Below are 17,525 nucleotides of genomic sequence, written 5' to 3'. Positions count from 1 at the left end.
TGCTTTTGCAAGGAGGTCATCCAGCACCGGGCCAAATAGGTACTCACCCCTACATGGAATGGAGCATAATTTGGCCTTTGCCTGGGCATCCCCCTTCCAGGTCTTTAGCCAAAGTGCCCGTCGGGCTGCATTTGAGAGCCCCGCCGATCTTGCAGCCAATCTCAGGGAGTCAATTGAGGCATCTGCCAGATAAGCCGCTCCTTCTCTAACCTGAGACAGGGAGTTTAGTAATTTGTCTCTAGGTGTTTTAGCTTTAAGCTGTTCTTCCAGCTGCGTCACCCAGACCATGATTGATCTCGCCGTACAGGTGCCTGCGATTGCAGGCTTAAAGGCTCCAGATGATGCTTCCCACACTTTCTTAAGGAGCATGTCAGCCTTCCTGTCTGAAGGATCTTTAAGGAGACCTACATCCTCTAATGGCAGCGAGGCTGTCTTCGAGGTAGAGGCTACTGCCGCATCTACTTTCGGGATTTTCACCCACTGGGATAAGGTGTCATCCTCGAAGGGGTACCTTCTTTTTGCGGCCGAAGGTAAGAATCCCTTATCCAGCTTATCCCACTCTCGTCTGACCAGATCTTTAATGGTATCTACCACGGGGAAAGCTTTGCGACTTCTCTGGTTCAGTCCTGCAAACATGATATCCTGGGTTGTTTTTGGCTCTCTACTCTCTGCCACACCCATAGTTGCACGGACTGCTTTAATTAAAGTGTCCATATTGTCGGTGGAAAAACAAGGCCTTCCTTCCTCATCTGAGGAGACTGATGATGAACTCTCCGAGCATTCACCCTCCTGCAATGAGGGGCTGGAATCGGATATTATTTCCATACTACTTTTCTCATGTCGTTTGGTTTTTAGGGACGATTTTATTTCTTCCCTAATTACTTCTCTTAAATCCGATACACGGAGGGGGGCCTCTTCTAACGTACGGCATATACATAACTGACAATTTCTTTAAATAAGTGTCAGGCAGTGGCTCCGTGCATAATGCGCACTGTTTATGCTTGGATTTTGAAACCTTTTTTCCCTATAAAAAAGCATAGTATAGGAGACAGTTGTGTTAGCCAATGCTCAGATATCAACTCACCACCGCTGATGAAGAATAGAGTACCGGTTTCTGAGGGGGTGAGGTACGACGTGACGTGCCAGGGTCCTGCTGCCCGCGTGCCACATCTCCAGTATGAGATCTGCTACTGCTCCTCTGCTCTCCTTGTCGGTGTTCGGCGTCTCCTGTAGAAGACATGTTGCCGCACACCACTCACCAAGCGCTGCCTCCTTTTCAAAGGTCCCGCGCTCTTCCTCCCGGCCTCCTCCGGAAGTCGTTAATTTACTTCCGGGTCAGAAGCGCCGACCTGCTCCTGCAGCGTCGCGCGCGTGTGGACGACCCTGGGCGGCGTGCCTTCCCCTGGGAACGCCACTACGTCCGCCATCATCCTCGGTCCCTGCCAGACGAGGAGGGAAGCTGAACACAGAACTTCCCTCGACGCTGCTTCCGGGCCCCCGACTCTGCCGTTCCCACCAGACACCGCACAGAGGCTTGGCGGACCCGGGTAAGCGAAAAACTGTAGGCTCCCGCCGTCCGGACAGGAACCCAAACTGGAGGGCGAGGGGGGCCGCCCCTTTTTAACCTGTAGGTTCCTGTCCGGAAGGTGGGCGGATCCCCTCTCTCGTTGTGGGTGCTGTCGTGGCGATAGGAAAACATGCATAAGCTGCGTGAATAGAGCTGTGTACGAGTTCAATAGTAAGTCTATGGGTTCACGCACAGCTCAGAGAGTGAATGTACGGACCCATAAACTTACAACTCAGCCCGTACACCGCTGTGTGTGCGCAGCTCATGCAGCAGCTATGGACATCAGAGGTGTGTTTTGACAGATCGATGGGGTCCTAAGACCTGGACCCCTTCCAAGCTGCAACACTAGTCAGCACCTACAATATAAAAAAAACAAACAAGCAAACAAACACAACAAAAAACACACACACACACACCTTTTAAAAAAAAGTCACAGTTATACTTAAAGATGGAAAAGAACCTGGGAGCTAAAAATCATATCCAATCACTTGTCATCAACAATGTATTGAAGTAATGATACTATATTTTGGGTTTGCAGATATAAGGTCAATGATATCTTCACTTTTTCAAACCAATTTTTGCTATTATAAAGAAAAAATAATTTAATTTTGCAAAAGTCTTTATGAACGTTCTACCATGTGAAGCACTGTTTCCATGGTTACAGACTACTAACAAAACCTGTATGTAGTCAGGACCTGCAGTTATGCATGACATCATTTACCTACTTGTCATGCCACCTTTCTTCTTTCAGTGCTTCACGGTGGGGCCAATCATTTCTACAACCCCTGGCAAAAATTATGAGATCATCGGCCTTGAAGATGTTCATTCAGTTGTTTAATTTTGTAGAAAAAAATAACAGATCACAGACATGGCACAAAAGTAAAGTCATTTCAAATAGCAACTTTCTGGCTTTCAGAAACACTAAAAAAAAATAAAAATATCAAGAACAAAAAATGTGGTAGTCAGTACTGGTTACTTTTTTTAACCAAGCATAGGGGAAAAATTATGGAGTCACTCAATTCTGAGGAAAGAATTATGGAATCACCCCGTAAATTTTCATACCCAAAAATAACACATGCATCAAATTAGATCTGCTCATTAGTAGATTATCAAACTCTTAAAAGAGGGTAAATCATCACAGTCCAATGTTGCAAAAGATGTTGTTTGTTCACAGTCAGCTGTGTCTAAAATCTGGACCAAATACAAACATGGGAAGGTTGTTAAAGGCAAACATACTGGTAGACGAAGGAAGACATCAAAGCATCAAGACCGGAATCTTCAAGCAATGTGTCTCCAAAACAGGAAATGTACAACAAAACAAATGAGGAACGAATAGGTGGAAACTGGAGTCAACGTCTGTGACCGAACTGTAAGAAACCGCCTAAAGGAAATGGGATTTACATACAGAAAAGCTAAACGAAAGCCATCATTAACGCCTAAACAGAAAAAAAAAAAAACAAGGTTACAATGGGGTAAAGTAAAGCAATCGTGGACTGTGGATGACTGGATGAAAGTCATATCAGTGATGAATCACAAATGTGCATTGGGCAAGGTGATGATGCTGGAACTTTTGTTTTGGTGCCGTTCCAATGAGATTTGTTTAAGACTAGCTGTACTACCCGGCTTCGCCCTGTATATACTCTTTGGCGCCATCACTCTCATTCTTTAAGTCTGGCAGCTGTCAATTTGCCTCCAACACTTTTCCTTTCACTTTTTCCCCCCCATTATGTAGATAGGGGCAAAATTGTTTGGTGAATTGGAACGTGCAGGGTTAAAATTTTGCCTCAACATAGCCTATGACACTTTCGGGGTCCAGAAGTGTGACTGTGTAAAATTTTGTGGCTGTAGCTGCGATGGTGCAGATGCCAATCCCGGACACACACACACACACACATTCAGCTTTTTATATATTAGATGACTGCCTGAAGAGAACATGCAACTTTCCACCATCATTGATGATATGGGGCTGCATGTCAGGTAAAGGCACGGGGGACATGGCTGTCATTACATCTTCAATAAATGCACAAGTTTATGTTGATATGTTGGACACTTTTCTTATCCCATCAATTGAAAGGATATTTGGGGATGATGAAATCATTTTTCAAGATGATAATGCATCCTGCCATAGAGCAAAAACTGTGAAAACATTCCTTGAAAAAAGACACATAAGGTCAATGTCATGGCCTGCAAATAGTCCGGATCTCAATACAATTGAAAATCTTTGGTGGAAGTTGAAGAAAATGGTCCATGACAAGGATCCAACCTGCAAAGCGGATCTGGCAACAGCAATCAGAGAAAGTTGGACCCAGATTGATGAAGAGTACTGTTTGAAACTCATTAAGTCCATGCTTCAGACTGCAAGCTGTAATGAAAGCCAGAGGTGGTGCAACAAAATACTAGTGATGTTGTGGAGTGTTTTTTTGTTTGTTTGTTTTTCATGATCCCATAATTTTTTCCTCAGGATGGAGTGATTCCATAATTTTTCCCTATGCTTGGTTAAAAAAAGTAACCATTACTGACTACCACATTATTTGTTCTTGACTTCTCTTAGCGTTTCTTAAAGCCAGAAAGTTGCCATTTGAAATTACTTTAGTTTTGTGCCATATCTGGGATCTGCTTTTAAATTAAAGGGAACCTATCACCCTGTTTTTTAAAGATTAGATAAAAATAGTGTGAAATAGGGGCAGAGCTGGGCAGAGCTGGGCTTTACATTAGTGCCTTTTTGGTGCCTTTACACCCCCGTTAGGCTGCCGAAATACCTTTGTGAAGTGGCCGTTTTGTCCTGTCACTCAAGTTGGTCAGGTCGGATGGGCGTGGTCACAGCGCTGTTTGTCCCCCAGGATCCTGCTCATCATTACGTTGGTGGCGTAGTGGTGTGCGCATGTCCAGCAGGCGAATCCACTGCCCAGGAGATGAATAACAGCGCGGTCTTCGCTATTCAGCCGTTTACCGGTGGGCGCGGCCATCTTTCCTGTGGCCGCGCCTGCGCAGATGGAGCGCTCTGCTGCCCGGGGCTTCAGGAAAATGGCCGCGGGATTCCGCGCGTGCGCAGATGGAGATCGCGGCGGCCATTTTCCTGAAGCCCCGGGCAGCAGAGCGCTCCATCCGCGCTGGCGCGGCCACAGGAAAGATGGCCGCGCCCACCGGTAAACGGCTGAATAGCGAAGACCGCGCTGTTATTCATCTCCTGGGCAGTGGATTCATCTGCTGGACATGCGCACACCACTACGCCACCAACGTAATGATGAGCAGGATCCTGGGGGACAAACCGCGCTGTGACCACGCCCATCCGACCTGACCAACTTGAGTGACAGGACAAAACGGCCACTTCACAAAAGGTATTTCGGCAGCCTAACGGGGGTGTAAAGGCACCAAAAAGGCACTAATGTAAAGCCCAGCTCTGCCCCTATTTCACACTATTTTTATCTAATCTTTAAAAAAACGGGGTGATAGGTTCCCTTTAATTAAACTGAATGAACATCCACCAAGGCCAGTGATTCCATAATTTTTGCCAGGGGTTGTATACACCTCCCCACCTGCTTGGTTTCCATCTATCTCCTCACTTATCTGACTCTAGGAAGCCAGACCTGTCAATCAAAGAAGGGGGGGGGGGGGGGTTGATATTGAGGAAAAACAAGCAGGTGATGAAGCACTGTGTGGCAGGACTTTGTCAGCAGAGTGTAACTGATCAAATGCAGTACTTTTATAATGGCGTCAGTAGCTGGAGGTACAACTGTCAGACCAAGTACTGTCTCATGCACACAGGCTGCTTTACACTGTTCACAGCATACATTGTTCATGGGCATCTGAACTCAAATGTAAATTGGAAACTGAAAAAATTCTCTGGCAACAAATCAGATTACACACATTCCATAAATTATTAAAACGAACCTGTCACCAGGTTTGGCTGATACAAGTTACGGCCACCCCTTTTCAGGGCTTATATACAGCATTCTATAATGCTGTAGATAAGCCCCCGATCCGACCTGCAAAAAAAGAAAAATAAGTTATAATATTCACCTGCAGGTTGGTCCGGTCCGATGGGTGTCACAGGTCTTGGTCCGGCGTCTCCCATCTTCTTACGATACAGCCCTCCTGCTTGCTTCATGGCTCCCCGGCATCGCGCTCCGGCGCAGGCATACTTATCTGCTCTGTTGAGGGCAGAGCAAATTCCTGCATTGCACAGGTGCTGGGCCGCTCTGACCTTTCCCAGCGCCTGCGCATTGCTGTACTTTGCTCTGCCCTCAAAAGGGCAGATAAGTATGCCTGCGCCGGAGCGCGATGCCGGGGAGCCATGAAGCAAGCAGGAGGGCTGTATCGCAAGAACATGGGAGGCGCCGGAACAGGACCAGCGACACCCATCGAACCGGACAGCTCTGCAGGCGAGTATAATAAAACGTATTTTTCTTCTCTTACAGGTTGGATAGGGGGCTTATCTACAGCATTATAGAATGCTGTAGATAAGCCCTGAAAAGGGGTGGCCATAACTTGTATCGGCCAAACTTGGTGACAGGTTCCCTTTAAATCCATCAAGTTTACAGCATTTACATTACTGTGGATTATCAAAGTATTGTGATTTGGCCAATGGGGCCTGGATGGTTGTGTAGTTATATCTATTATCTTAACATTGCACTTGAAAGGCAATTTTTTTTTTCCTAAAACATAAAAATAATGGATCAAAAGAAGATAAAACACAAGAAAAAGCAGAGCTACACAATATCACTCTAGTCATAAAGGAATCAGCTTCTTTATCGTTTTTCCACTTCCAATTTCTCGATGGAAGTTGGTACAGTGGCAATAAAGTTATAAAAATTATGTATATATCTGGGGAACTTTTTTTTTTAAGAAAATGCATTTCAATGATTACTTAATCGGACTTTATTAAAATCAGAGCAGTCACTTCTGGACTGCTCATATCTGACAACTGTTAGGGAGGTCCACATCTTATCCTTTAGTGACGTATTGACAAGTAGCTGCACAATATTGAGTAGCTGGAGGAGTAGGGAGACGGCAGTCAGACACGGCCAGACTCCACATAGAGAAGTTAGAGATCTCATTTATTGCAGTATATGGGAAGCGCTGTTAGCTATGATCCCTGGGTATAGGAAGAGAGCAGGAGCTGCCGAATCCAAGGACACCCACTCAGCCCTGCTATTCAGCCAGGAGGCTGAACTTCCACTGTAACTTGGGCTAATAAACAAGCGCCACTTACAGGGAAAATCAAATAAAAAAAAAAAGGATTAAAATGTTGAGCTCTTTTATGGAGTGTATGGGGAGCACAATGTGTGAAATAAATTAAAATAAGGAATACATAGATAAATAAACAGTAAGAAAAATAAATTTAACAAAGCCCTTGCCAATCCAAGTTGCGGATACTAGCACTACCCCTGTCAAAAATAAAAATGTATCCGATTTATAAAATTGTTAAAGGGAACCTGTCACCCCGTTTTTTCGGTATGAGATAAAAATATTGTTAAATAGGGCCTGAGCTGTGCATTACAATAGTGTAGTTTGTGGACCCCGATTCCCCACCTATGCTGCCGAAATACGTTACCAAAGTAGTCGTTTTCGCCTGTCAATCAGGCTGGTCAGGTCAGATGGGCGTGGTGTCTTCCCCCAGATCTTGCGTAGTTTTCCGTTGGTGGCGTAGTGGTGTGCGCATGTCCAAGGTCCCGAATCCTGCACAGGGGTGTGAAAATAGCAGCGATGTCCGTTATTCCATTGGTGGTCGGTGGGCGCGGCCATCTTGCTTTGGCCGCGCGTGCGCAGAAGCGGCGCTCTGCTGGCCGCGGCTTCAGGAAAATGGCCGCGGGCATCCGCGCGTGCGCAGATGGCTATCGCGGTGGCCATTTTCCTGAAGCCGCGGCCAGCAGAGCGCCGCTTCTGCGCACGCGCGGCCAAAGCAAGATGGCCGCGCCCACCGACCACCAATGGAATAACGGACATCGCTGCTATTTTCACACCCCTGTGCAGGATTCGGGACCTTGGACATGCGCACACCACTACGCCACCAACGGAAAACTACGCAAGATCTGGGGGAAGACACCACGCCCTTTTGACCAGACCAGCCTGATTGACAGGCGAAAACGACTACTTTGGTAACGTATTTCGGCAGCATAGGTGGGGAATCGGGGTCCACAAACTACACTATTGTAATGCACAGCTCAGGCCCTATTTAACAGTATTTTTATCTCATACCGAAAAAACGGGGTGACAGGTTCCCTTTAAGGAAAGGGGAAGAGATTTTCAAATATATTTAGAGGTCCTTTGAGGTTACCGTCTATACTCGTGTATAAGCCGGAGTTTTTCAATACATTTTTTTGTGCTGAAAACGCCCCCTCTCGGCTTATACCAGAGTCAATTGTCCCAGAAAGATGGCGGGTGACAGAGGCAGGAACTGGCGGCTGTGGCTAAAGCCTGTGCTGCTGCTAAACAGAAATCGCCAGCTTCGAGAAGACATCCTACTCGCCCTCCTGCGCACCCTGGCAGCTCTTCCTGGGCCGAGCGATCCCGTGGCCCCACTCATTAAGGTAATGAATATGCACACCTCTCCACTCCCATAGGCATGGAGGGAATATTCATTACCTTAATGAGTGGGGACACGTGATCGCTCAGCACAGGAAGAGCTGCCGGCACCGGGACCAATGAGATGCTGCGAGGGCGCCGGGACCAACGAGATGCTGCAAGGTGAGTAGGATGTTTTTTTTTTGTTTTTTTTTTTAAATAGGAACCATTCATACAAGGATAGGGGATAAGGAGCGATGCATACCAGGACAGCGACGGGGGAGCCACGCGCACCAGGACTGCGACGGGGGAGCCACGCGCACCAGGACTGCGACGGGGGAGCCACGCGCACCAGGACTGGGATGAGGGGACGATGCATACCAGGACAGCGACGGGGGAGCCATGCATACCAGGACTGGGATGAGGGGCCGATGCATACCAGGACAGCGACGGGGGAGCCATGCATACCAGGACTGGGATGAGGGGCCGATGCATACCAGGACAGCGACGGGGGAGCCATGCATACCAGGACTGGGATGAGGGGACGATGCATACCCGGCTTATGCTCGAGTCAATAAGCTTACCCAGTTTTCCGTGGCAAAATTAGGTGCCTTAGCTTATACTCGAGTATATAAAGAAAGAAAAGAAAGTGAAAAAAAGACATACAAAAAAAAAAAAAAAATAGGATAAAAATTAGGCCCTACATTTCACAAAAAAAAGGATCCAGGAATAATTTGAATATTCAAATGAGAAAAAAAAAGAATTTATAGCTCTATAAAGAAAAAAAAAAAAAATGGGGCCTGGTCAGGAAAGTGGAAAAACGGCCACGTCATGAACTGGATAATCACTCCTTACTCTTCAAAGCTTTTTGCTAGACTGCCAAGTACCTGGTGGCCATTTACTTTAGTGCATACTTCCAATTCATCAAGAGCACTTTGCGTTTTGCTATGGGGCCCTAGGACTTCTGTGTACGCACCTGCATCATTAAGGCATTGGACTAGTGGGATGCTGCGCTTGTCCGTCATATTACAACTCCACCAATTTACAAATCATAATTGGCAATTACCTGGCACATATTGTGTGCATCAGTGTTAAGGGGTACGTGAGCTTCAATCTCCTCTGCAGCACACTCCATGTCACCATTTTCTTGGTCTCCTTTCTTTTCATAGTCGACTTTCTTGCCTTCTTTGCCATCAAATAGGTTTTGGTGGAAAAATAGACTTTTCCTTGGCATTGGTAAAAACCATGCAGTAGAAAATGCAATGGATACACTGATTAAGGAGATGACATTTAGACTGAATAGTGGCCAGTGGGCCACCGACACCAGAACTTGCCCAGTAACAGAACCTACTGTGAAGCCAGTTAACGTGGCAGTACGGCAGTAGCTGGTCACCTTCTGGTACACCCTAGGCTCTACCATGCTGTAAATGTAAGAATAGTAGGCAATCTCTGTTGCAGTGGAAATACCATAGAAGAATTCCAGGAACTGGATAGCCAGAGTCCCCTGAGCATAGAGGAGCATGAACCAGGTAATGATCAGACTAAGCCCCTGGAGGACAATCACAGGCTTGTATCGGAGATAGTCCGTGGCGATGAAGACGGGGAAGAGCAGGAGCAGGTAAGAATACGTCCAAACCGGATAAATTTCATTAAACACCTAGAAAAAAAAAAAAAACCTTCACATAAAAATCTAAATTGTCAATTTATGAAATAATTTAGTGTAAATTGTAAGATTAGTAGTCCTTGGCCATAAGGCGGTACAAGATGGCAGAAGGGTGCACTATTCCTTATAATACTCGCCTCTGTAGGTGAAAAGTTTTTCTTTGTTTGTTTTTTTTGTTTTTTTATAAAAAGGGGCTGCATAACATCTTATTGAATACTATGAACCATGTCTTCAAAACAAGGGTCTGCTGCAACTAACGGGTATTATACAGAGCCAGCCATGAGATTGCCTGGTGGACCCAGGAGTCAGCCACAATCCCCTTAGTACAGAGGTGGGCAATCAATTTTCTTGAGGAGCCACATGAGAGACTGACTTATGGGGGGCCGAACCAATAGGCTGAAATTCTACTCAATATTAATATCAACATATTAATTATATTAATAATTATTAATATGAATGATATCACTTAATATTTAGCAGAACTAAGTATGCTAACATCCCCATATATGCCATTTGAACCCGAATACAGCCCCTTTAATACGATGTCAGAGGCCCACCCAGCCTCCCCTGGGCCAGCATCAGAGGCCCACCCAGCCTCCCCTGGGCCAGCATCAGAGGCCCACCCAGCCTCCCCTGGGCCAGCATCAGAGGCCCACCCAGCTTCCTCTGGGCCAGCATCAGAGGCCCACCCAGCCTCCCTATGTCCATGTTAAGATCCCCATAGCCTCCCCATGTCAAGATCCACATGGCCTCCCTAAGACCAATATAGCCTCCCCATGTCAAGATCCCCATAGCCTCCTCATGTCCATAAGACCACCATAGCCTCCCCATGTACATGATAAGACTCTCATAACCTCCCCATGTCAAGATCCACATAGCGTCCCTATGTCCATAAGACCCATATAGCCTCCCCATTCCCATAAGACTTATACAGCCTCCCCGTGTGCAGCCAAATATCCAATACACATAAATAAATAAAAAAAAAAACAAACAAACAAACAAAAACACACTCACCTTTCTCCCGTTCCAACGGCGCTCTGCTTCTGTCTCCGGTGCGCTGGCTCTCTGCAGTACACAGTTGACGCAATGACATGACGTCATCACGTCAGCTGCTTCACAAGCAGATTGGTGGAGGAAGTGGTCGGGGGCCCCTCCTCCACCAATGCACTCAGTGTGGATGGAGAGTGACTGGGGAGACAGCGCGCAGGGGTGCGGGCGGGTGGAGACAACAAGCGGGCGGGCACAGTGCGGCCCGTGGGCCACTGTTTGCAGCCCCTCGGTTGTCTCGGTCCAGACTGGTACAGCCAGAGGGCTGGATGTGGCCCACGAGCTGCACTTTGCCCAGGTCTGCCTTAGTACCATGATTGGGAGCCTAAGCACTGAGGTCATAAACCTATCATTTGCACACAAATTATAATATATACCGTTGTGCTTAAAAGGTTACATACCCCGGCAGAATTTTTGCTTTCTTGGCCTTTTTTCAGAGAATATAAATGATAACACTAAAAGTTTTTCTCCACTCATGGTTAGTGGTTGGGTGAAGCCATTTATTGTCAACTACTGTGTTTTCTCTTTTTAAATCATAATGACAACCCGAACATCCAAATGACCCTGATCAAAAGTTCACATACCCTGGCTATTTTGGCCTGATAACATGCACAGAAGTTGACACAAAAGGATTTGAATTGCTAATAAGGGTAACATCCTCACCTGTGACCTATTTGCTTGTAATCAGTGTGTGTGCATAAAAGCTGAGTGAGTTACTGGGATCCAGACAGACTCTTGCATCTTTCATCCAGCCACTGACGTTTCTGGATTGTGAGTCATGGGGAAAGTAAATGAATTGTCAACGGATCTACGTGAAAAGGTAGTTGAACTGTATAAAACAGGAAAGGGATACAAAAAGATATCCAAGGAATTGATAATGCCAGTCAGCAGCATTCAAACTGTGATTAACAAATGGAAAATCAGGGGCTCTGTAAAAACAAAACCACGGTCAGGCAGACCAACAAAAATGTCGTCCACAACTGCTAGGAAAATTGTTCGGGATGCAAAGAAAAACCCCACAAATAACTAGCGGTGTGGCTGTTTCAAGATGCACAATAAGGAGGTACTTGAAGAAAAATGGGCTGCATGGTCGAGTTGCCAGAAGAAAGCCATTACTGAGCAAATGCAACAAAGTATCTCACCTACAACACGCAAAACAGCAGAGACAAGCCTCAAAACTTCTGGAACAAGGTAATTTGGAGTGATGAGACCAAAATTGAACTTTTTGGCCTCATCCATAAACGTTACATTTGGAGAGAAGTCAACAAGGCCTATGATGAAAGGAACACCATTCCTACTGTAAAGCACAGAGGTCGCTGATGTTTTGGGGATGTGTGAGCTACAAAAGGCACAGGACACTTGGTCAAAAGGTGAAGGAAAGATGAATGCAGCACGTTATCAGCAAATACTGGAGGCAAATTTTCACTCGTCAGCCCGGAAGGCTGCGCAAGGCACGTACTTGGACGTTCCAACATGACAACGATCCAAAACACAAGGCCAAGTCGACCTGTCATTGCCTACAGCAAAACAAAGTGAAGGTTCTGGAGTGGCCATCTCAGTCTCCTGACCTCAATATCATTGAACCACTCTGGGGAAATCTCAAGTGCGCAGTTCATGCTAGACAGCCCAGGAATTTACAGGAACTGGAGCCTTTTTGCCAAGAAGAGTGGGCAGCTTTACCATCTGAAAAAATAAAGAACATCATCCACAACTAACACAAAAGACTTCAAGCTGTCATTGATGTTAGAGGGGGTAATATACGGTATTAAGAAATGGGGTATGTGAACTTTTGATCAGGGTCATTTGGATGCTTTGGGTTGTCATTATGATTTAAAAAGAGAAAACACAGTAGTTTGACAATAAATGGCTTCACCCAACCACTAGCCATGAGTGGAGAAAACGATTTGGTGTTATCATTCATATTCTCTCAGAAAAGGCCAAGAAGGGAAAAATTCTGCCGGGGTATGTACACTTTTCAGCACAACTGTATATTACATGTACGTTGGATTGTGTAGGGTTGTCCAAATTCTCCCGATACCAGTGTTCAGAAATCGCCCACATCTTCTGCCAGGTATGTACAAAGGAGGAGTGGAGATTACTGATCTTATTGCCTAGACCAGTGCTCAGGGATTAGAAGGGCTAGGCTGCCATACCTAACCGGACATCAGATGTGGGGGGGGGATGCCGCTGGGTGGGGCGAATGAGCAAAGCTATTTAATTTATAGACCCCATTGTATGGCATTAGCTGCCAGCTTGATGATTTCATCCCTACATGCCAAATATAACCAGGGGGAGGGGAGGAAACCTGTGTAACCCCTTCCACTGACCACAGGCGACACATCCACTACACACGGCCCCTGCTTGTGACATCCAGGAGAGTTTCCTATAGCAGTTTCCTGCACACAAGTCACATAGAGGTAAAAACCTAGCAACGTTCTGCACAATGAGGCATTTCTGTTACATGGAGTCACCACATCACTGACTCAACAATCCCGGATGATGAAAGTCATGGTCCTGTCACAAGGGGAATACCAGAAACTTCTGGTTTTCACCATGGTAACAAAGACCTATTACCACACTGACACTGCGCAACACACAGTATAACACCGCCACACACACAAAGTATAACGCTGCCACACACACACACTCTCTATAACCCTGCCACACACACAGTATAATGCTGCCACACACACACACACACACATATAATGCACCCCCTCTGCCCCACCACCTCACGCAGGGGGCGCCCCTCTCTGCCCACGTCTCCGGGGTCTATAATATCACTACACGGGGGGGATGAGCCGGTACCCACCTGCCTCTCTGTGAGGTTCTTGTCCGGCCCCAGCAGGTACGGGGTAAGAAAGGGCTCCGAGGGTCTGAGGTTGGAGAAGAAGCCGTTAGTGCACAGGATACATGTGGGCAGCACCCAGCCTCCACCGGGCAGCAGCCGAGCCTTCCTGCTGGGCACTGCCTCCCTCAGCTCCATGCCGGGCAGACAGAGCTCAGCCCTGAGCACAGCACAGAGGCGCGGGGAAGGCGGGCACTGGCCGCGGTGCTGGGGACTCCGGAGCAGCGGGAACTAGTGTGACTACAACCGGCACAAGGTCACTGCCAGCCGGCCTCATGTTTGCCTGTCAATGGTGTGACGCTGAGGGGAGTGCTACCAGGGCGGGCAGCTATTGGCTGCAGGAGAATCACGTGCCCCCCGTGTCGCTTTCATTACTACTGTTCTGGCACATGTGGTGGTTCACGTGATCAGCACCTGCGGCATATACTATCAGTAGCGGAGCTACGGGGGAGCAGAGGGGCCACCGGAGCTACGCTACTCTAACTAGCAGGGAGAGAGGAATCACTGTATGGGGGTGCATTATTCTATATAGAGTCTCCCTATGGGGGTGCAGTATACTATAGTCTCCCTATGGGGGCCGCATTACACTATGTAGAGTCTCCCTATGGGGTCTGCTTATGGGGGTGCAGTATACAATATAGAATCTGCCTATGGGGGTGCATTATACTATATGGAGTCTCCCTATGGGGGTGCAGTATACTATATAGAGTCTGTGGATCACCCCCAGTGTAGGGCAATGGGGTACTCGGCACCGCGGGTCCTGCGGTTCGGGGGATGTCACTGTGGCTGACCCGGTCCGTGGCCCTCAGGGGTGTCCAGTAAAAGAGTTTATATATGGGCAAGGTGCAATAAAGAACGAGGAGACAGGTTTGCAGTCTTTTACCTTGTTTACTGAAGACTTCAGATGGTATCCTCAGCCCGGAGCGCCAGATGACAGGGCAGGCAGAGTCCAGCTGGTCCGAAGGCACATCCAGAGTCCCCTTATCCAGGTGGAAATCAGTAGCCTTCCTACTAACGCCTGTGTGTTGTAGTACCTCCCTGCTGAGCACCACGGCATAGTCCTGACAACTTTCGTGGATGTTTCTGATGTTCTCTCTCTGTCCCCCAGATGGTATGGATAGGACAACCCGTATGACTGATAACCTGGAGCTTATTTATAGGGACCCTAGAGACGCCCCGGTCGCCGCAAGTTGCCACTGTGTCTTCTTAGGTATTAAGGTTGGGCAGCCAACTTGGAATTGACTGTCCTGCCGGTCTCTGGAGCAAGGCTTGGAGACTAGGGTTGAGCGACCTTGACTCTTTTAGGGTCGAGTCATGTTTTGCGAAACCCGACTGTTGGAAAAGTCGAGTCGGGCGTAATCGGCCGATTACTGCGCAAAGTCGAGGATCGGCCGGAACACGAAACCCTATGCACTTTAGTGGATATATATATTTTTTTTAATCAATCAATCAATCTCTCTATCAATCTCTCTCTCTCTCTCTCTCTCTCCCCGTCCCAGCACTGAAAATTTCGTTTTACACATTCCAAATCGCTACTGCGCACAAGCGATAAAATGATGATGGGCGTACACGCCCTAACCCCTATGTCATCACTCTGCCCACGCTCCTTCATTGGCCGAAAAAATGGCGCTAAACGCGTCATACGAAACGCAACTTTGGCGCCAAGATCGCGTACCGCATGGCCGACCCCACACAGGGATCGGATCGGGTTTCATGAGACGCCGACTTTACCAAAAGTCGGCGACTTATGAAAATGAACGACCCGTTTCGCTCAACCCTATTGGAGACAGTTACTCCCTCGGTGTTTCTGGCTACCGGCTTCTGCGCCTCAGAAAGGAGCAGCTTGTTCCTGGCTGAGCTCCCTCTAGTATTCCTCTCCTGTGCTCTGCTTTCCTGCACACTCTCTGCAGTATATTCACCTTTTAGTGTCTTTTCCCAGGAGTTGCAGCACGTCATGCCAGCAGAGCTCCTCTCCTTCTCTCTGCCTGACAGGAACTGAACTCCTTTTCCTCCAAATCAGGATGTAAATAGGGGAGTTCACCCTAAACAGGCTTAGAGCTCCCCCTTCTGGTCTGGAGTGTGAACATGTTGCATGTGTGTAATACATGAATGTGGTTGTCTTTCATTGCCTTCAGACATGACATCACTTCTCCCCTGAAAGGATAATGACATCACTGCGATGACCAGGACACTGGGGTGCCGCATCTGCCTATGGGGGGTGCAGTATACAATATAGAGTCTGCCTATGGGGAGTGCATTATACTATAGAGTCTGCCTATGGGGGGTGCAGTATACAATATAGAGTCTTCCTATGGGGAGTGCATTATACTATAGAGTCTGCCTATGGGGGGTGCAGTATACAATATAGAGTCTTCCTATGGGGAGTGCATTATACTATAGAGTCTGCCTTTGGGGGTTGCGTTATACAATATAGAGTCTGCCTATAGGGTGTGCAGTATACTATATAGAGTCTCCCTATGCGGGGTGCAGTATACAATATAGAGTCTGCCTATGGGGGGCGCATTATACTATATAGAGTCCCCCTATGGGGGTGCATTACACTATATAGAGTCTCCCTATGGGGGTGCATTATACTATATAGAGTCTCCATATGGGGGAGCATTATACTATAGAGTTTGCCTATGGAGAGTGCATTTTACTATATAGAGTCTGCCTATGGGGAGTGCATTATGCTATAAAGTCTGAGGGGGGTGCATTTTACTATATATAGTCTGCCTATGGGGAGTGCATTATACTATAGAGTCTGCCTATGGGGGTGCAGTATACAATATAGAGTCTGCCTATGGGGAGTGCATTATACTATAGAGTCTGCCTATGGGGGGTGCAGTATACAATATAGAGTCTTCCTATGGGGGGTGCATTATACTATAGAGTCTGCCTATGGGGGTGCAGTATGCAATATAGAGTCTTCCTATGGGGAGTGCATTATACTATAGAGTCTGCCTTTGGGGGTTGCGTTATACAATATAGAGTCTGCCTATGGAGAGTGCATTTTACTATATAGAGTCTGCCTATGCGGAAAGCATTATACTATATCGTGTCTGATTATGGGGGATGCATTATACAATAGTCTGCCTATGGGGGATGAATTATACTATTTGGAGTTTGCCTATGTGGGGCTGCGTTATACTATATAGATTCTGCCTATGGGGGGTGTATTATACTATATGGAGTCTGCCTATAGGGGGTACATTATACAATATGGAGTCTTCCTCTGGGGAGCGCATTATACGATATAGAGTTTCCCTATGGAGATTGCATGATACTATATAGGCCTAAAAGGATTGCATTATACTATATGGAGGCCTATGGGGAGTACTTTATACCATATGGAGGCCTATGGGGTTGTGCATTATACTATATTGCAAACTATCTGGTGCATTATACTGTATTGAGGCTATCTAGGGGGCCATCATACAGTGTGGAGATTACAGTGAGGGGGCCATCATGCAGTGTTGGAGCTATCAGTTTGGGCTCTACTAAGGGGTCATTATACTGTGTATAGGGGAGCTGTACAGAAGGGAGACTTGTGACATTATTAAATGTAAAGTGGGCACTTATTGTTATAGAGGAACTCAGGTTACTGGACTGTCAAAGGGGCACACAGGTCAATATTACTTTCTAGGTTTCTAGGTGGCAAATGTGGTGACTGTTTTCTAGGGCACTTGCACACGGCATGACTATATTAGGGTGCTTTAGAATTTAGAGGGCATATAGTACCACACAGTAGGTGCAGTAATAGGGACACATATGACAGCAGCGGCTCAGTATTGGGGTATCAGCAGGATGAGGAGTTTGTGCAGTTAGGGAATAGTCCCATTGGGGAGAGTGCTGAAAATATGAGATGTGAAATGTGTCTTTGTTGTATTCTCTGC

At 46.9% G+C, this 17,525-nt stretch overlaps 1 protein-coding gene across 1 annotated transcript in view; it reads right to left on the bottom strand.

Moving 5' to 3' along the window:
* Positions 1–13,968, bottom strand: part of SLC19A2 (solute carrier family 19 member 2) — a 37,062-nt gene extending 23,094 nt beyond the window's left edge. Inside the window, exons 1-2 of the mRNA XM_077294841.1 lie at positions 13,594–13,968; positions 9,138–9,728 (exon numbers count right to left, since the gene is read on the bottom strand). Coding sequence (XP_077150956.1) covers positions 9,138–9,728; positions 13,594–13,767 — 765 coding nt within the window. The 5' untranslated portion in view covers positions 13,768–13,968. The remainder of the gene's footprint in view (positions 1–9,137; positions 9,729–13,593) is intronic.
* Positions 13,969–17,525: the final 3,557 nt, after the last annotated feature.

This window comes from Ranitomeya variabilis, chromosome 3, assembly GCF_051348905.1.
Source record: "Ranitomeya variabilis isolate aRanVar5 chromosome 3, aRanVar5.hap1, whole genome shotgun sequence".
Lineage (NCBI taxonomy): Eukaryota > Metazoa > Chordata > Amphibia > Anura > Dendrobatidae > Ranitomeya > Ranitomeya variabilis.
Note: the sequence above shows the minus strand (reverse complement) of the source record. Positions and strands in the feature narration are given on the sequence as shown.